The 17,639-nt window shown below is 41.7% G+C and overlaps 1 protein-coding gene across 1 annotated transcript; it reads right to left on the minus strand.

Annotated features, from left to right (window-relative positions):
* Nucleotides 1–790: 790 nt before the first annotated feature.
* Nucleotides 791–17,638, minus strand: ap1m2 (adaptor related protein complex 1 subunit mu 2). The gene is made up of 12 exons (XM_088341573.1): nt 17,521–17,638; nt 16,310–16,466; nt 14,257–14,324; nt 14,054–14,184; nt 13,827–13,974; nt 8,979–9,105; nt 8,765–8,907; nt 6,604–6,675; nt 6,378–6,536; nt 4,762–4,887; nt 4,590–4,665; nt 791–956 (listed from the first exon to the last, which is right to left on the minus strand). Exons 1-12 carry the CDS (start codon nt 17,560–17,562, stop codon nt 931–933), a joined length of 1,275 nt encoding a protein of 424 aa, XP_088197699.1. The 5' UTR covers nt 17,563–17,638; the 3' UTR covers nt 791–930.
* Between the last annotated feature and the right edge of the window lies 1 nt (nt 17,639).

A 17,639-nucleotide genomic window follows, 5' to 3' on the forward strand; every position in this document is an offset into this window, starting at 1 on the left:
CATGGGGGCCGGACTAGTAGATTGAGGAGAAAGACAAAAAGAAATAAGAAAAAAAGAGAGAGTGTGGGACAAGGAAAAAAAGAAAGGGAGAGAGAGAGAGATAATGTGAGGAACAAAAGAGTTAAAAAGAGAAATAGTGAGAGAGGAAGAAACAAATCCAAACAGAAATAGATAGGAGAGAAAAGAGGAGATAAAGAGAGAAGGGTAGAAAGAGAAGGGGAAAGCAAGAGAGAAAGAAAGAAAAGAAAGAGAAAAAGAAAAATGGAAGAGAAGGCAAAACGAGGTAAAAAGACACAGAGAGAAAGAAAAGGAGGAACAAAGAAAGAGAGAGAGAGAAAAGTGAGACATAAAAGGAAATAGTGAGAAAGAAAGAATTCCAAAGAGAAATAGAAAGAGAAGAGGAGATAAAGAGAGAAGGGTAGAAAGAGAGAAGGGGGAAGAAAGAGAAAAAGAAAAAAGTGAGGGAAAAGGAAAAAGGGAAGAGTACAAAAGAAGGTAAAAACACACAGATAAAGACAAAAGGAGAAAAAAAGAGATTGAGAGAGTGAAAGAGAGAGCTAGAGACGAAGGGAGGAAGAGATAGAGAGAATACAACAACAGCGTCTTTGCGAGAGGCACCTGGCTTCGGCAACATCAAGGTGACATATTTCCGTTGCGCTTCCCTCAGCTTTGTCTCCCGGGCCGGATTCAATCCCTTAGCGGGCCTGATCCGGCCCACGGGCCACCTGATTTAAACATTCCCCCAGTCTCATACTTCAGAGAAATAATACAGGAAAAATGACAACTTGAATAATATGAATAAACCAGTGCTTTATTTATATTTAGAGCATTTCTACATTCTTCAAAACAATAAAACCCACTTTCTTGACACGTTCAAAAGCTCAAATGAAATTGTACAGACAGCCTCACAGTCCACAGTCCAATGGAGTTTTACATATTGGTCCTCAGCTGGTAATCTAAACAAACAGATACACAAATGAATAAATAAAAAACAAAGAAAATCACACGTAAATAATGATATTACATTCTGTATGTGTCACGGTCGCCATGGCGCCCAATTGGCCTCGCCCATGTGGCGCCAGATGCCGCTTGTTGACGGATTGGCTTCCCCACTATTTAAACCCTGTGCTACCAATCCCATTTTGGCAGTCCGTCTGCCAATCTCCGTGTGTTCAAGGCAAGCTTTTTTCGACCCTGACCCCTGCCTGTCCCGTTTTGCTCCCGTTTGTTTACGGCTACAACACGTTTTAATCCTGATCCTGCTGCTCTTCCGTCTTGGCTTACGACTCGTTTCTAAACCCGATCACGTCTGTTCTCCCGTTCTGGCTTACGACTTTCTTCCAACCCCGACCGCGTTTTTCCTCTCCTGTCCCGGCTACCGACCCATTTAAAACTTGTGGTAAACGCTACGCGATGTTTCCGTTCTGGTCCTGACAGTATGTTAGCAAAAAACGTGCTTTCACAATGTTGCCAAAATACGAGTAAATACGATGCAAAGCGATCTTTTAATTGGTTTATAAAAGATGATGTGTTATGTAATCATGCCATAGTTGTAGATAACACTGACCTAAAAAAGCACACATCACTTTAAGAAAAATGAAAAATATTGCACATTTTCAGAGATAATGTCAATGCACTAATTTCCACTCCACTATTTTTCCTGATGCACTCATAACATAGGCCAGTCTACAAGGACTACCTTGTGAATATTGCCTATTTAGCACAATGTTTTTATTTTATTTTCCCTTTTATTGCATGTTCACACTGGAGCCCATCAACACCTGTATTTTCTCTGGAAACTCAGGAGAGCAAGTGGTACCACGCCTATCTGGCTCTCATTCTACAGAGGCACCATTAAATGCATCCTGCTAGCTGCATCACTGCAGGTGACCCCACCCACCCATCTCACATCCTCTTCAACCTGCTGCCGTCTCTAAGAGCAAGAACCAGCAGGCTTAAGGACAGCTCCTTCCATCAGGCTATCAGGACTCTGAACTCTCTCCCTGCCCTACCCCTTCCCACCTCTACGTCTTCTTACAAGTTCATGCAAACGGTTCTACTTAGATTCCAGCAATACTTTTGCACATTTTTAATTCAAAACCAATACCGTAAAATTCCGGACTATAAGCCGCTACTTTTTTCCCAAACATTCTGTAGGAGAAAATGTAGGTTCGATAATCTTTTAAGTCTTCTTTCGTGATTTAATTAAGTACACCGGAAGCCTGCCATGAGGGGGAGCCTTTTATTTCGTCATCCCAAAAGAACTCAGAGAACTCCAGACATAACAACTCTTTTATAGCTTCAGTTTGAGTACAACCCAAAAGGCGGCCCTAGTCCTCAGTAAAAACAGGAAGATGCTGTCGTACCCTTATTAGGACATGTTGTTCGCCTTAGTTTGCTCAGAGGGACCTTGCACAGCGGGACCTTGCAGGTCCCATGCCCTTTTAGGGAAACTCAACTGTCTTGCCAAGGATCTTCTCGAATGATGTCAACATTCCCTCACTACTGTAAGCAATGTAAGCAAGTCTTTCTACATTTCTAAATGTATGCAACTCTATTCTACAAATGCAAGTCTATTTTCCACAACATATCAACCCTGCGGCTTATTCAGTGATGCGGCCAATTTATGTCATTTTTTCTAACGGCCACCAGCGGCGCTCGAGTGTTGCTACCATTAACTGCCCTGTCAAAGCTATATTATTATTATTAAAGCTTTGAAAACTCTCTCGGTGTACCGTCTTTCTTTGTAAATATGTGTAACCCATGTATAATATGTATTTGCAACTGTATATTTTTGTAATTTATTTATTTGTATTTATTTTAGACACTTATTCTGATATGTTTTGCACGGGTGAATGAAAAAGGAGGGGCGGAACAAACGCGGGGTGCCGAGTTTAAGTTGGGACCGCTAAAGGTGAAGGACAGACAAGGAAAGAAGAGCCTTTGGAAAACCTTTGGAAATATACACTTTTTACCCTGGATTACTTTCAACGGGACCCGGACTCTGCAGGTCTGCATCAAACCTTAAGTACCGGTATCATTTTTCGTTCATTTTGCCCCCTGTGATTTTTGGACTGTGGACTTTAATGAAGGACATTTAGTTTCAATCGCGGGACTTGAAGTCGGGTTTGGGTTAATTTTGTGTTTGTGTTACATGTTTAAATGTGGGCGCATGCGGCTTATATACAGGTGCGGCTTGTGTATGTACAAAATTGGTCTTCCTCTGAAAATGTGGTGGGTGCGGCTTATAGTCAGGTGCACTCTATAGCCCGGAATTTACGGTTATCTAAAAAATCTCGCTGCTGTTTTCTTTGTTTGAAGTTGACATCTAATCTTGTTGTAAGCAATGGTCACTGTGTTGCATTCAATGACAATAAAGGCAATTCTATTCTCTATTCTAACCAAAAGATCAGTGAGCATAAACATTACAGTGCACAAGGTAAATACCGTATTTTCCGCACTATAAGGCGCACCGGGTTATAGGGAGCACCGCGAAAAAATAGTTTTTGGTCCTATTTTTGACATACATAAAACGCACCGGATTATAAGGCGCTACAATGGGAATGTCGACAAAACAGTCAGATAGTTCAGTCCAACTTATTACCCCCTTAACATTCCGAAAGCTTGCAAAGACGCAAATACGTGTCGAGAACACGTGCGGATGCGGTGTCCGTACGATGTCACTCAAATGCATCGTTCCATCATTCGGAAGGTTAAAGTCTTGGGATTCAAGAAATGCCAACCATTCCTTAGTTTCTATTTTCTTTTTCGCTCGCAACTTTACTGTATATATGACAATAAACACTTGGAATTGAGTTTAATTTAAAAATAGACACTCCATTCCATCCATTATCTGCACCGCTTATCACAGAAACATCGAGTTCAGTCTGAAACAAGATACAGGGATAATATATATAGCCAGAGTAGCTCACCGAAGTCGTTGTGTTCATAATAATGTGCAGCCGTGGTCCTCTTATATCCGTGAGTTTAGTAAATCCAGGAGAATAAAATATTTACAAATACAAAATAGTTAAAAAATGCTTTCTGTATGCCGTCAGCCACGTGCTATACGCATTCATCTTTTTCGGCCAATTGCAGGCTTTGTTTTGCCGTTTAAGCCTATGCCAGCCTGTAAATGATAAAAAGGATCCGCCCCTTGACCTCCGAATAACTTTAGCCAATAGTGATCGATTCAACTGATGATTGACACGCCTTTTTTGGCCAATTGCAGGCTTTGTTTTGCCGTTTAAGCCAATGCCAGCCTGTAAATGATAAAAAGGATCCTCCCCTTGACCTCCAAATAACTTTAGCCAATAGTGATGGATTCAAATGATGATTGACACATTGGTTAGCCAATGAAACGCCGGTAAATAAATCCCAGCATACACCGCGGACTACTTGGCGTTCGGGGGAAAATCTAGTCGGCGGCTGCAAGTTAGTTGGAAAACTTAATGTTGATCCATAAATAAGGCGCACTGTATTATAAGGCGCATGGTCAGCTTTTGAAAAAAATAAAGGCTTTTAGGTGCGCCTTATAGTGCGGAAAATACGGTAAACTAAACTCAAAAATAAGTAAAACAGTCCTTTACCTCCACTTTGCGTGATATAACGAACCCACGGCAATGCTTGGTAACCACTTTTCTCTATTATCTTCATGTATCGCACCTGTTTAGGAAGGTTTAGAAATGTTCCATTTTCATTCATTCCGTTTCTATGAATAGAATATATAAAAAGTGTAAACGAGCATGAAAACATGCAGACCTGGATTCCAGAGACTGTGAAATACGGGATCTCGAATTTGACGGTAATGGGAGGTTTGCCTTCGAGCTCATCGTTCTCCACACTCGGTAAACCGAAGTGGGCTCTCATTAGGAACTCTTTGCCTCCCTACATAAATGGACAGAAAATTCTTCGTTTAGACTACAGTGCCTTGCAAAAGTAAGCCTGCGCCCCATTCTCAGGTGTCTTTCATATTCCTAACATATTTTCTGCCATCTTCCCATTGACTCTAAGCAACCACAGAGCATGATGCTGCCACCACCATGTTTGACAGTGGGGATTTTTTTTCAGGGTGTTGCGCAGTGTTACACTTTTGCCAAACGTAACACTTTGCATTCAGCCCAAAAAGTTACATTTTAGTCTCATCTGACAGGGCCATCTTGTTCTACGTGTTATTTCTGTCCCCCATGTGGCTTCCTGCAAATGCCAAACTGACCTTTTTATAGTATTCTTTCAGAAAGGGCTTTATTCTTGCCACTTTTACGTAAAAGACATATTCATGCAGAGTATGTCTTATGTAAAGATTGTCCTACCACAGCTGTGTATGCCTGTAGGTCATCCAATATGATCATAGGCCTCTTGGTTGCTTCGCTGATTATTTTACTCTTTGTTTGGGCCAACAGTTTAGAGCAAGGGTGTCAAACTCATTTTAACTCAGGGGCCACACGATAGAACAAACATTCTCTCGGGGACCGGACTAGTAGATTAAAGAGAAAGAGAGAAGGGGAAAGCGAGAGAGAGAGAGGGGGGGCGGGGTGGAGAGAGAAAGAGAAAGCAAGAGGGAAAAGTGAGAGAAAGAGAGAGAAAAGCGAGAGAAAGTGAGCAAAAGCAAGAGGGAGAGAAAGAGAGAAAAAAGCCAGAGCAAGGGAGAGAGCCAAAAGCAAGAGAGAGCGAAAAGCGAGAGAGAGCGAATACCGAAAGAGCTCAAAAAGCAAAAATGAGCAAAAAGCGAGGGAGAGAGAGAGAAAAGCTAGAGCAAAAGACAGAGAGAGAAAAGTGATAGTGAAAGAGAGAGAGAGAGAGAGAGAGACAGAAAGGGACTGACTGAAAGTGAGAGCAAGAGAGAAAGAGAGAGAGAGAAGCAAGAGAAAGAAAGAGAGAGAGAAAAGTGATAGAGACAGTGAGAGTAAGGGAGAGAGCGAGCGAGAGAGAAAAGCAAGAGAGAGTGAGAGAGAGAAAGAGAGAGATATACAAGTACAGCGTTTGTGAGAGGCACCTGGCTTCAGCAACATCAAGTGTACACATTCCAACCTGCAGTTCGTTTTTCTCTTGTGCTTCCCTCAGCGTCTTGCGGGCCAGATTCAATCCCTTACCGGGCCTAATCGGGCCCGCGGGCCGCCTGTTTGGCACCCCTGATTTAGAGGGACGGCCAGATTTTGGTAGGTCTGCAGTGGTTTTATGCTCTCTCCATTTTGATATTATTGAAATGATTTGGTTACAATTCACGATTGTGTTGTTGATTCATAGAAAATTGTTTCCATTTTTAGCATTAATTGGGGGCAATACTCTTGCTAGGCACTGAACGTTAAATGAAAGTAAATAGATTGGCTCCTGTTTACAATTTCTTGATGAAAAGGCACACACAAAATATTGCTTACCGGGAATGATTTGATGGTCCACACCACCAGGTTCTTCTCTGGTACATATTTGGCATTGCCGGTGCTGGTTTTGAACTTGGGTGAGTCGGCGTCACTGGGGACGGGCACTCTCACCTCCACATTGTTTGCAACCGACTGTTTTTTGAACTGACCCTTTGCCTGGAGCATAAGGAGCACTTCATCCAAAATGTGCAAATTTGTTGGACTTTGGTTTAGGGTTTCGTACCTTCACCATGATTTCCACTCTGCTGTGAGAGAACTTCTCTATGACGGATTCAATCCATATCAGCGGTTTCACCTATCGCAGAAGACAAGATGAAGTTGATTTTTTTCATGTCAAACTGTCTTTAAAGCAGTGGTTCTGGAATAATGGGGCAGGACAGCCGTTGGGGGTGCACAGGTACATTTTTTTTTAAACTTCAACAGAATAAAGTGAAAAGCATCTCCATTACACTTGGGGCACTGTGGCGTTCTTGGTGAGTGTCTTGTTTTTTTTTTATTGAGAATTTGTTTGTTTTATTTCCTTTTTATCCATATTAATGGAAGCCAAGAAAGTTAGTGATGAGGGAAAGAAAAAGCGGATCCAGACGAAGAAGGAAATGAAACAGATTAAAAAAAGTAAAAAGGAGAAGAGGAAAGAGAGAAAAAGATGAAAAACAAGAGAAAGAAAGAATGAATGAACGAGAGAAAGAAACAAAGAGGTAGAGAGGAGAAAAGGAGAGCAAGAGAAAGAGAAAGAAAGAGAGAAATAGAGAAAAAAGTGAAGGGAAAGGGGATATAGAGAGATAACGGGAGAAAAATAAGAAAGAGCAAGAGAGAGAGAGAGAAAAAGAAAAGAAGAGAAAAAAATAATTCTCCAGGTTTTTTTGTCCTGGCATTGGCGACATCCAGCGGACATCTTTCGAACTACAGATCATTTTTCTCTTGCACTTCTCTCGGCGTTGCCAAGGCCTGATTTTCTTCATATTTTGGGTACAATCTTCTTTTAGCATGCGGCTATTTTAAATCAGTTTTAGGGGGTCGCTTGTAGCCTACGTATGTGATGTAGGCTTGTATGCAAGTTTTGGTTTTGCTGGTCATTTCATTTTTTTAAAAATGGTGAATTTGCTCTTCTACCTCTAAACAGCCTGATCCTTTCATTTGATAAATTTGAGAAGTGGATTTTTTTCTTCATTTGGGTTGCAGCCAGTGTTCCCTCTAAGCTGCGCGCGTGCGCAATTGCGCACTGCTCGCACATTCTCAGCGCGCAAGAAAATCTAGCCAGCGCACAAAAATGAGGGCTCAAAATTACTTATTAAGAAGTGACTTAAGTCAAAGTTACAGTGCAGGAAGGTAAAAATACACGGGTTCCCCTGACGTTGTTTCCTAAATGCGGTATTTTGAAGTCGAGTCGAAGGAGAACGAAGTTGAGTAAAGTTAGTAGTTTGTTCGGGAACCGGCTTCTTCGGCTCGGCTCACTAAAAGGAACCGGCTCTTTCGGGTCCTAAACGGCTCTTCGGGTTGTTTTTGCTTCTTTAATCCCAACATCACCAAATATTATGTAAAATTATGCACAAAATGACTTAAAGGAAGGGGGAATAGAACAAAAAAGAATAAAATACCAAAATGAAAAAGCAGTGAAAAGCTGAGAAAAAAAGAAACTAAAGGGAGAGAAAAAAGAAGGACAAAATTAGAAAAAAGCCAGAAAAAAAGAAAAGAAAGAAATGTAGGAAAAAAGTAAATAGAGAACAAAAAGGAAAAAGTAACAGCTTGGAAAAAATAAACACAATGAGATTTTTTTTCAAAGGAATTTTTTAAAAAGTAGAAAATAAAACACAGAAAAAAGAAGAAAAAGTTTGTGTTGCATTCAAATAATTTCCAATTATATCAAGTGAATCTTGTTGCCAACATTATATTTCCACTAAAAATGTGATTAAGTACGGTTCTGTATCTTACAACCGACTAAATAAGCCCCCAAAAATGTTAATATTATGCGACAAAATATATCAGGAAATTAAAAAAAATGGATATCTTGTGAATGAATTGTAAGAACAAACGACGTTTGTAGGCCGTACAACCTTTGCAATAGTACATGAGTCAATTCATTCAAAAGAGAAAAATCATTTTGCATTGCCGGAAACTCAGCAAAATGTAACTTGAAGTCAAGTTTTGGACATGTTTGATGATTAATTATCTTGCCACACTTGGGATTATGGTTGCTCACTGTTGTTTCAAGCGTTGCTCACCGACTATGTGTGAACGCTCAGACCCGTGGAAAGTTAGAGGGAACATTGGTTGCAGCTTGTCATTAGCGTGCAATGGTAGGTCCTGAAATCAAACCAATTTAGAACCACTGCTCTAAATAAGACACAATGTCCGGTTCAAATGGGAAAACAAGATGAGCTAACGTGAGTATTGATGCGATAGGACATCAGCTCGGACTCCCCGTCGGGCGGAATGAAAGAGATGGTGCGATCGTTCTCGAAGCGCGACAGACGTACGCACTGGTGGAACTTCACGTCCTCCATCACCACCGTTTTGCCTTTGTCCCCTAAAAAGACGACCGGACCGTCAAACGGTATGCCGCCATGGACTCAAAGAGAGGTTAGCGGTGTGACGCACGGCCGGTGAGCGCAAACAGGACTCTGTCGTTGAGTCCCAGTCGTAGTTCGGGCATGCCCGATAGCATGGTCTTGAGTTTGATGCTGCCTACGATGTCGCTGCTCATCACACTGCCGTTTGCGTTTACCTGGGGGAAGAATTGTGGGAAAGAAAATCTTGAGAAAAGTCTGCACTGACACTGGCTGCCACCATTTTGACCTGCTACACACAGGCGGATGCTAAAGGTCCCTTCAAAGAAGGACTAAGAGGCTCAGAGGCAGTTTCTACCCCAGGGCCATCATATATCTATCTATCTATCTACCTTGGTCATATCCCTCAAGAGGGGTGACGGACAAGACAAACACATACAATAAAAAAGAAAATGAAGGGAAAAAAATAGCAAAAAACACACACAAACATTTTTGGACCATGGCCAACCCAAACGCCCAAACACCCAATCAAGTTAAGCACCTCGGCACCTAAGTTGGTCATGCTTTCGTCCCTCCAGATGAAAAGGGACACAAGAAAGCGGCCATGTCACTTTGGGTCAGGGTGACACAACACACTCTTTTGTTCAACAGCTTTCACTGGTTTACCCCTCCCGCATCATACAGGTGCCCTGCCCATCTCTTAGAACGCGCCCAAACATCCCACAATCTTTTTACAACAACTCTCCACTCATTCCTATCACCAACAAGAGCTCTAGCTTCCACTAGATTCACACCTCTTTCCTGCAGTGCACTCATAACCCCATCCATCCATGTCAATCCCGGCCTTCCTCTTGGTCTCCTTCTATTGACTTCTGCTCTGTAGATCCTCTTCAACATTCGCTCCTCATCCATTCTCTCCATGTGTCCAAACCAACCGAGTACTCTCTTATCCACACGCTTGCTCAGTTCCACTACTACTCCAGTTCTGTCTCTCACAATTTCATTTCTCAATCTATCCAATCTTCTCACTCCTAACCTATTCCTCAAACATTTCAAAAACATTGAATTTCCTTCTCAAATCTGCGTTCAGGCTCCAAGTCTCTGCACCATACAACAGTCGGCACAATCACACTCTCATACAGTCCCCTCTTAACATCCATACTCATACTCTTGTTACTCATCAGTCTCCTCAGAGCACTCCCCAGGGCCATCAAGATAGTAAAAAAGCGGACAAGTATGTGAAAAAATATATATCTTACACATGTACAGAAAAATTAGTATTCCTATCCTATTTCTTAAATTATTTTTGCACCATTGTTCTGAAACACCTACAACTTAGGACATTCTCCAAGCCCTACCTTGTTGTTATTTTTGCCTATTTATCCTAACTTTCTTATTTTAAATCTTATTTTTCTATTTTAAGTCTTTATCACATGTTTATCCCGTGTGTCATGTATTAATAATAAATATAATTCGAACCCCCCCCAAATTTTTTACCCCATTAACAGAAATAAATAGCTTATTTGAAGTTATTTATTCTAGTTTTAAGGTATTCGAACATGTTCTTATAGTATAATAACACAATTTATACTCCAAATGAGCAAACCTATCTTACCTATCTCTTGATTTGCTAATTTCTTTTAATACAGTGGTAGCAAATATTTTATAAAATCAGTAAATAAGATCCACAGATGATAGAAAAGACAATTCTGCTTAGCTAAGAAAATTTTGGCATGCTAAAAATGACAATTTAGCAAAATTGTTATTCTAGGCATTTTGTAATTTTCTTCAAGAAAGAAAATGAAATACCATAAAAACAAAATAATGTATACAATTTTTCTAATATTGTGGTAAGATTTTAATTTCTCTAGTTGTTAAGTAAGAAATCACTTGTCTAAGTGCATTTTCGGATAATTACCTTTTTTTTGTCATTTTTTTTTAATATCTTAGTTAATTATGTATACACTTATAGATACAGATACAGATGTTAGAAAAATGAATTGATTGGAACATAAAACTATACAAAATAACTTTCTGGATAACCATTTTGTTACACTTGTTCTACATGTCATGATTACTGATGCGAGGCACCTGAGCCCGCTCCTTCGGTGCCAACTGCCTCGGATGCTGATTGGCTACCTGTCACTTTTTATACCCCCGTCTTCCTGTCACCGGTTGTCAGTCCGTCTGCGAACCTCAGCTTACGCTAAGCAAGCTTTTCGACCCTGACTCTCTCCTGTTCTGATTCCCGTCTGTTTCCCGGCCCCGACCCCTTTTTCTGATCTCGACCACGATCTTTGCGCCCCCGTCCCGGCTACTGATCCGTTTTTTCCGCTCTCGACATCGCCATCGCTCGCCACGGAAATACCACTTCCGCGTCTGAGCAACCTGCTCCCCGCGACCTACAGATCGTGTGTACTATCCATTCCCTTCTTCCCAATAAAGCTAAGAGAAACGCACGCAAGTGGGTCCTGTCTCCGTTCTGGTCTTGATACTACAGTTTAAAAACGTATTACATAATTATTATTATTATATAAAATAGTGAATAGGGGGACTCTAACTCGTCATCCAAACTAAGGTAAAAATAATACTAGACACAATTTCAAATATTCCAAAAGTCCCTTAATACCAGTGCACATGTTGGTGTCAAATAACATTTAGCTTCCTTTGGGGCGCCATCTGTTTCCCCACGCGATGCGTTCACATGAAGTGATCCATTTAAAGCACCTGGCACTCGACGGAGGTAGCCCGTTTTTATTATTAATAATAAAACAGATAGACAGCATAAGTACGCGGTTTGATGTCAGTTACGCCATATGTGCTACTCAGCAATCAGTAGTATTTAGAGTTTCACATAATAGCTTGGAATTCTAACTACTACACGTTTCATGTGGTGTTAAAACGTGGAGCAACTTATTGACAGTTTTGTGCAGAATTCCGACGGAATAATTTGGCTTTTAGTAGTTTCAATAAAATGGCTTATTGGGAGAAATTTTCATTACTGTCTTTTCCAGACTTTAGGGTGCACCTAGAAAACAAAAGTTTGCCAAAAATTAGAAAGTGCCTTTTATAATCTAGTGCTGCTTATAGTACAAAATATAGGGTATTATCAAATTTCATTTTATAAAACAGAACGGCGGCGCAGTGGTTAGCGCTTGTGCGGCACAGTTCATGTCATGGGAACCTGTCGTGGGTTCAAATCCAGCTCCAGACTTTCAGTGCGGAGTTTGTATGTTCTCCCCGTGCTTGCGTGGGTTTCCTCCGGGCACTCCGGTTTCCTCCCACATTCCAAAAACATGCATTTCAGGTGAATTGGCCGGTCCAAATTGTCCCTAGGTGTGAATGAGCGAATGAGTTGTCTGTCCCCGTGTGCCCTGCGATTGGATGAGGATAAGCGGTACGGCTAATGAGATGAGATGAGATGAGAATCATAAAATTAGAAATGTAAAAGCATGCTACATCCATTCATCCATCCATTATCTGCACCGCTTATCCTCAGTAGGGTCGCGGGGGTGCTGGAGCCCATCCCAGCTGTCTTCGGGCAGTGGGCAGGGGACACCCTGAACTGGTTGCCAGCCAGTCGCAGGGCACACGGGGACAGACAACTCACTCGCTCATTCACATCTAGGGACAATTTGGACCGGCCAGTTCACCTGACATGCATATTTCCTTTTGGAATGTCTGAGGAAACCAGAGTGCCCGGAGGAAACCCACGCAAGCACGGGGAGAACATGCAAACTCCGCACAGGAAGGTTGGTAGCTGGATTTGAAACCATGACCTCAGAACTGTGCCGCACATCCCCCCAGCAAATTTCAAGAATAGCGTAAAAATATCTTTGTTGCATATCACCCAATTTATTTTTTATCCATCCATCTATTATTCTCCGCTTATCCGAGGTCTGTTCGCGGGTGCAGCAGGCTCAGCAGGGAAGCCAGATCTCCCTAACCACAGCCACTTTGTCCAGCTCAAGGTGTTTCCAGGCGAGTCTAGAGACAGTCTCTTCAGTGTGTCCTGGTTCGTCCCCAGGACCTCCTGCCAATAGGGACAAGCTTGAAACACCTCCTGGAAGGGGGTGTCCAGGTTGCATCCTCATCGAATGCCCGAGCCACCTCAGCTGGCTCCTCTCAACGTGGAGGTGCAACAGCTCTAAATGAAGTGCTTCCTGGATGACCGAGCTTCACCTTGCAGAGAGAACTCATTTCAGCCACTTGTATCCGGATCTTATTCTTTAAGGCATGATCCACAGTTAATGACCATTGGTGAGGGTAGGAACAGAGATCAAGTGGTGAATCAGGAGCTTTGCCGTTCAGCTGAGCTCCTTCTTTAGCACGACGGACCGGTACAAGTCAGAATTGCGGCAGGGGCTGCACCGATCTGTCTGTCGATCTCCCGTTCTATCCTACCCTCGCTCATGAACGAGACCCCAAGATACTTGAACTCCTACACTTGGGGCAGGATCTCGTCCAAAACCAGATAAGGGCGTGCTAACCTTTTCTAGCTGTGAACCATGGCCTTGAACGTGGAAGTGCTGACCTTCAGCCTGGTCGCTTCACACTCGGCTGTATACCGCTTGGTCAGCCGAGACCTGCCAGCTGCTTCCACAGTCCTACAGGCCAGGAAAGCTCGATACTGACCACAACTGGGTCTGAGGGTTGCCTCCACAGCTCCCATCAGCCGCCTCGACGATGGAGGCACGGAACATGGTCCACTTGGACTCAATGTGCCCTGCCTCCTTGGGGGCAGGGGCAAAGTTCTACCGGAGGTGTGAATTGAAACTCTTTCAGACGGGAGATTCTGCTAGATGTTCCCGGCAGACCCAACTCACAGAGCCAACTCACCACCAGGTGGTGAATAGACGACAGCTCCGCCCCTCTCTGTATTGTTAGCTTGAGTTATTAGGGAAGCTTGTTTGTCTTCTATGTTCAAACAAAAACCTACCAAAACATTGATGGATTCGATGACGTCAATAAACACTTCATTCTTCTTGTATTTGATGCCCTCAGACCTCCAGGAAACAGCGTTAGTGACCGTGGTGGGCACCTTTGACTTTGCCACCTCGAGTTTGGCACCCTCTTGTGTGATGTACCTTTGAGAAAAACAAAACGATAAACGTATAATTTGTAACAGAATGAAGATCGTAAATGACTGTTTCGGGTGACCCTCACTCCTGAAGGATTTTGCTGTCGGTGGTCTGAGGAAACCCAAAGTCCATCAGCTCGTCCAGGAGCTCGTAGACCACCACAAAATTGTCCTGAATGCTCTCCTCCTCCAGCTCCTTGAAGTACTCCGTGAACACCTTTAGTAAACAATCCACTGCCACAAGTGACTTGAAATGAACTAACAAAAAAAAATCAAGAATGACTCTCACCTCCACAAGCTTATAAAGGAAGGAGTAGACGAGTGAGGCGTTTGAGTTCTTATTTGTCGTGGCCACCACTGAGAAAACATCCAGTCAAGGAACTCTTCTCGGTCTTTCCCTCACCCTCAAAAATACCCCACTACGCAGGAAAACAAACAACGTGACAAGAACAGTTCACACATGGCTTGAGGGAGCTCTTTCAGGTTCAAGACTATTTTCAAAATACTTCCTGGGATTTATTTAAGAATCAGGAGCTACAGCAGTACACTGACACGTACTTTCTTACGTAACAAAAACTATGGACAATGCCATTGTAAATTGAAAAATGGTGGTCTTTCCCAGACAAAAACCCTGTGTCATGGTTGCAGATATGCTTCACTTGTGCCCGCTCCTTTGGCGCCAACTGCCTCGGACTCTGATTGGCTCTCTGTCCCTGTTTTACACCCTCCCCTATCTGCCCCTTTTTGTCAGTCCGTCTGCGAACCTCGGTTAACACTAGGCAAGCCTTTTTGACTCCCTGACTCCCACCTGTTTTTTGCTCCCGTCTGTCCCCCGGCTTCGACCCGTTTTTGATCCTGACCACATCTACTCTCTTTTCCTGTCTTACGACCTGCTTCCGACCCCGACCACGTTTTTGCTCTCCTGTCCCGGCTACTGACCCATTTTTCTGTTCCCGACACCGCTCGACAAGGAAGATCCACTTGCGGATTCAGCGCGACCTTCTTCCCGCGTCCAGCAACCTGATCATGGGCGCAACCCTTTCTCTTTCTTCCAATAAAACTTGAGAGAAACGTTACGCAAGTGGGTCCTGTCTCCGTTTTGGTCCTGAGACCCTGGATAAACAGTTAATTGCAAACTCTCCTTCTGGTTCGGACCTACTCCTTTTGGACGCATGATTGTGTATCATATCATTGTATTCTAAAGCTATTTGTGTACAAATATTCTGTTGGTTCCTTATGCAGTGTTCTCTCTTGCCCGCTTCCCTGCATCCTAGACGCATCATTTTTGCTGGGGACGCATAGTCTAAAATCAACGTGCGTCCCCGGGACGCGACCTTTTTGCCACAAAATTGTCATTATCACCTGATTACTTTTTTTAACAAAGATTTACTGCACTCCAAAATTTTCGTCAGGCAGATCCGCCATTGTTGTTTTGGTCTCGGTGTTCGAGTTTTCGTCTGCACGCCGATCTCGGCCAACGAGATTTCGTTGTGTAGTGAAAGGGAGTCCGTCTTTTTTTAGAGAACCGGCTTTTTCAGCTCAACTCATTAAAGAGAGCCGGCCCTTAAACGGCTCACTTGCTTTGATGATTGATATTACGAATTATGTTGTATAAAGAAGTTAAAAAAAAAGAAGTATAAAAGGAGAAAATAAAAAAAAAACAGGTTTGTGGTTATCCCTTTAATCGGTAAATTACCAACAATAATTTGATGCAGAAAATGAATTCATAATTTGATGATTAAAACTGAATGAATATATAGATTTATATTATATATTTGTCGCCGATTTACGATTTCAACCGCGATAACACTAAATTTTGGGGACCCATAGATCTCTGTTGGGACCCATAGATTTTTGAGTATGCAAGACCCATCACTTTTCAGAGGTAAAATGAACACTGCTTATGTCAAATACTTGTTGTTGCTATTTTTGTGCTGTGTCCAATTAAACAAATGGGGACTGTGTAGAGAGTCCACTCTCGCTTCTGTCAGTGATGTCTGAGTCCACAGAAGTCCACAAACTTTTAGGTGTTCATATTTCTAATGACCTCTACTGATCTGCCAACACTAGAACTGTGCTAGACCCTCAAAGTGGTTCCAGTTCCTGATTGTGGCATAGCATACCCCAGCCCCCCTACACTGTCCACCCACCAGGGTCACACAAAATGTTATGGGAAACACTGCCAACGTGAAGAGCCTACAGTCATACGGAATCGTAGTGTGCTATTCTCATTGACAATAAAGTAAATTCTCGTTTTAATCCTATGTTATTCTTTTTTTTTTTTTTTTTTGCATTGAAAACTTTTTGTGTTTTTTTGCAAAACAAAATCGGGTCAAGAATACAGTAGAGGTTGCTGTGTTTGATCCACATGAAGTGAACGCTGCCGTGCGACATGACGGGGCACATTAGGCCTTCCTCGTCGTGTTGCATGAGCAGAGGCATGAAGTGGTCGATCTCCGCCATATCTACATCGCCCTTGTAGTTACGACAAATCAACACCTGAAAAGAGAAATATTTAAGGTCGAGAAAGAAAGCACACAAGGGGGAATTAAGTATTAGTAAAGCACATGACTTAACCCATCAAAAAATAAAATAGAATTGTCTTTGTTGCCATTGAACTACAGGATAACCATGTAGAGTTAAACGATAAAAACAAGGTAAAAAGAATATGACGATAGATAGGTATTATTTACAGTGTAGTGATTGTAGACTATGGAAGCCCAAGAGTGACAAAATTAAATTATTAAAACGAATATTGGATGTGAAAACAACTTTGAGCAAAACACTTAAAAATGTATTTTAATTAAAATGTCATCATAATTGAATTTGAGTTTTTAAATTTTGATAAAAGAATACTTCTAATAATAATTTTAAAAAGATTCTTGAAATAAAAAAACATTTAGTTAAAAATGTTGTTTGATAAAACCATGGCAACTATATCAAATTACATTGTTATGAAATCTATTTGAAAAATATTTTATAAAAATACATTAAATATAATACAACTATTATTAGTAAAGACTTATTATTTCAAAGGGCCACTTTATTTAATTGAATTTAAATGTTAAAAAAAAAAAAAAAAAAAAAAAAGATCCATTTATCGTTACATTTGATTTTAATTGATTCTCGCATGTGGCCTGAAGGACCTTAAAGAGAGTTGGACTCATTGAACCAAAACGTTTAGATTTGTATTTCAAATGAGCATAGCTTGATAAATAAATAAGGGTAACTAAAAACGTCACCCTTGGGATGTGGATATGTTTTCATACGTCCTTGGAGTTATATAACATTTGTTAAGATTTGAAAACAGGTTTTAGTGGCAACGAATATCCTGCTGCAGGCGTTCTCCACAGACACCTAAATATCAACACGGAAGTACAGAACCGATGAAATGAGAATGTGAGCGCGTCATTAATTTTTAACAGCTTCATTAATGTTTAACGGGTAAACCGATATGTAAAAAGTTAAGTTTTAGAATATGTTTACCTTAAAATACGGTTGGTTAAAAAAATGCGAAATCCCAAGAGAAAGCAACGCCACATAGCAACCTTACCTTCCCCTTCAGGTCCAACACAAAAACAGCCGAGAGAGACATTCTTCCCGAACTTGCGCTAAACGTTTTAAAGTTTTAAACCCGGGTCCACAACTCTCTTAAAATGTCCTTTTTAAACA

Source organism: Urocampus carinirostris, chromosome 8, assembly GCF_059441175.1.
Source record: "Urocampus carinirostris isolate Australia breed hairy pipefish chromosome 8, RoL_Ucar_1.0, whole genome shotgun sequence".
Lineage (NCBI taxonomy): Eukaryota > Metazoa > Chordata > Actinopteri > Syngnathiformes > Syngnathidae > Urocampus > Urocampus carinirostris.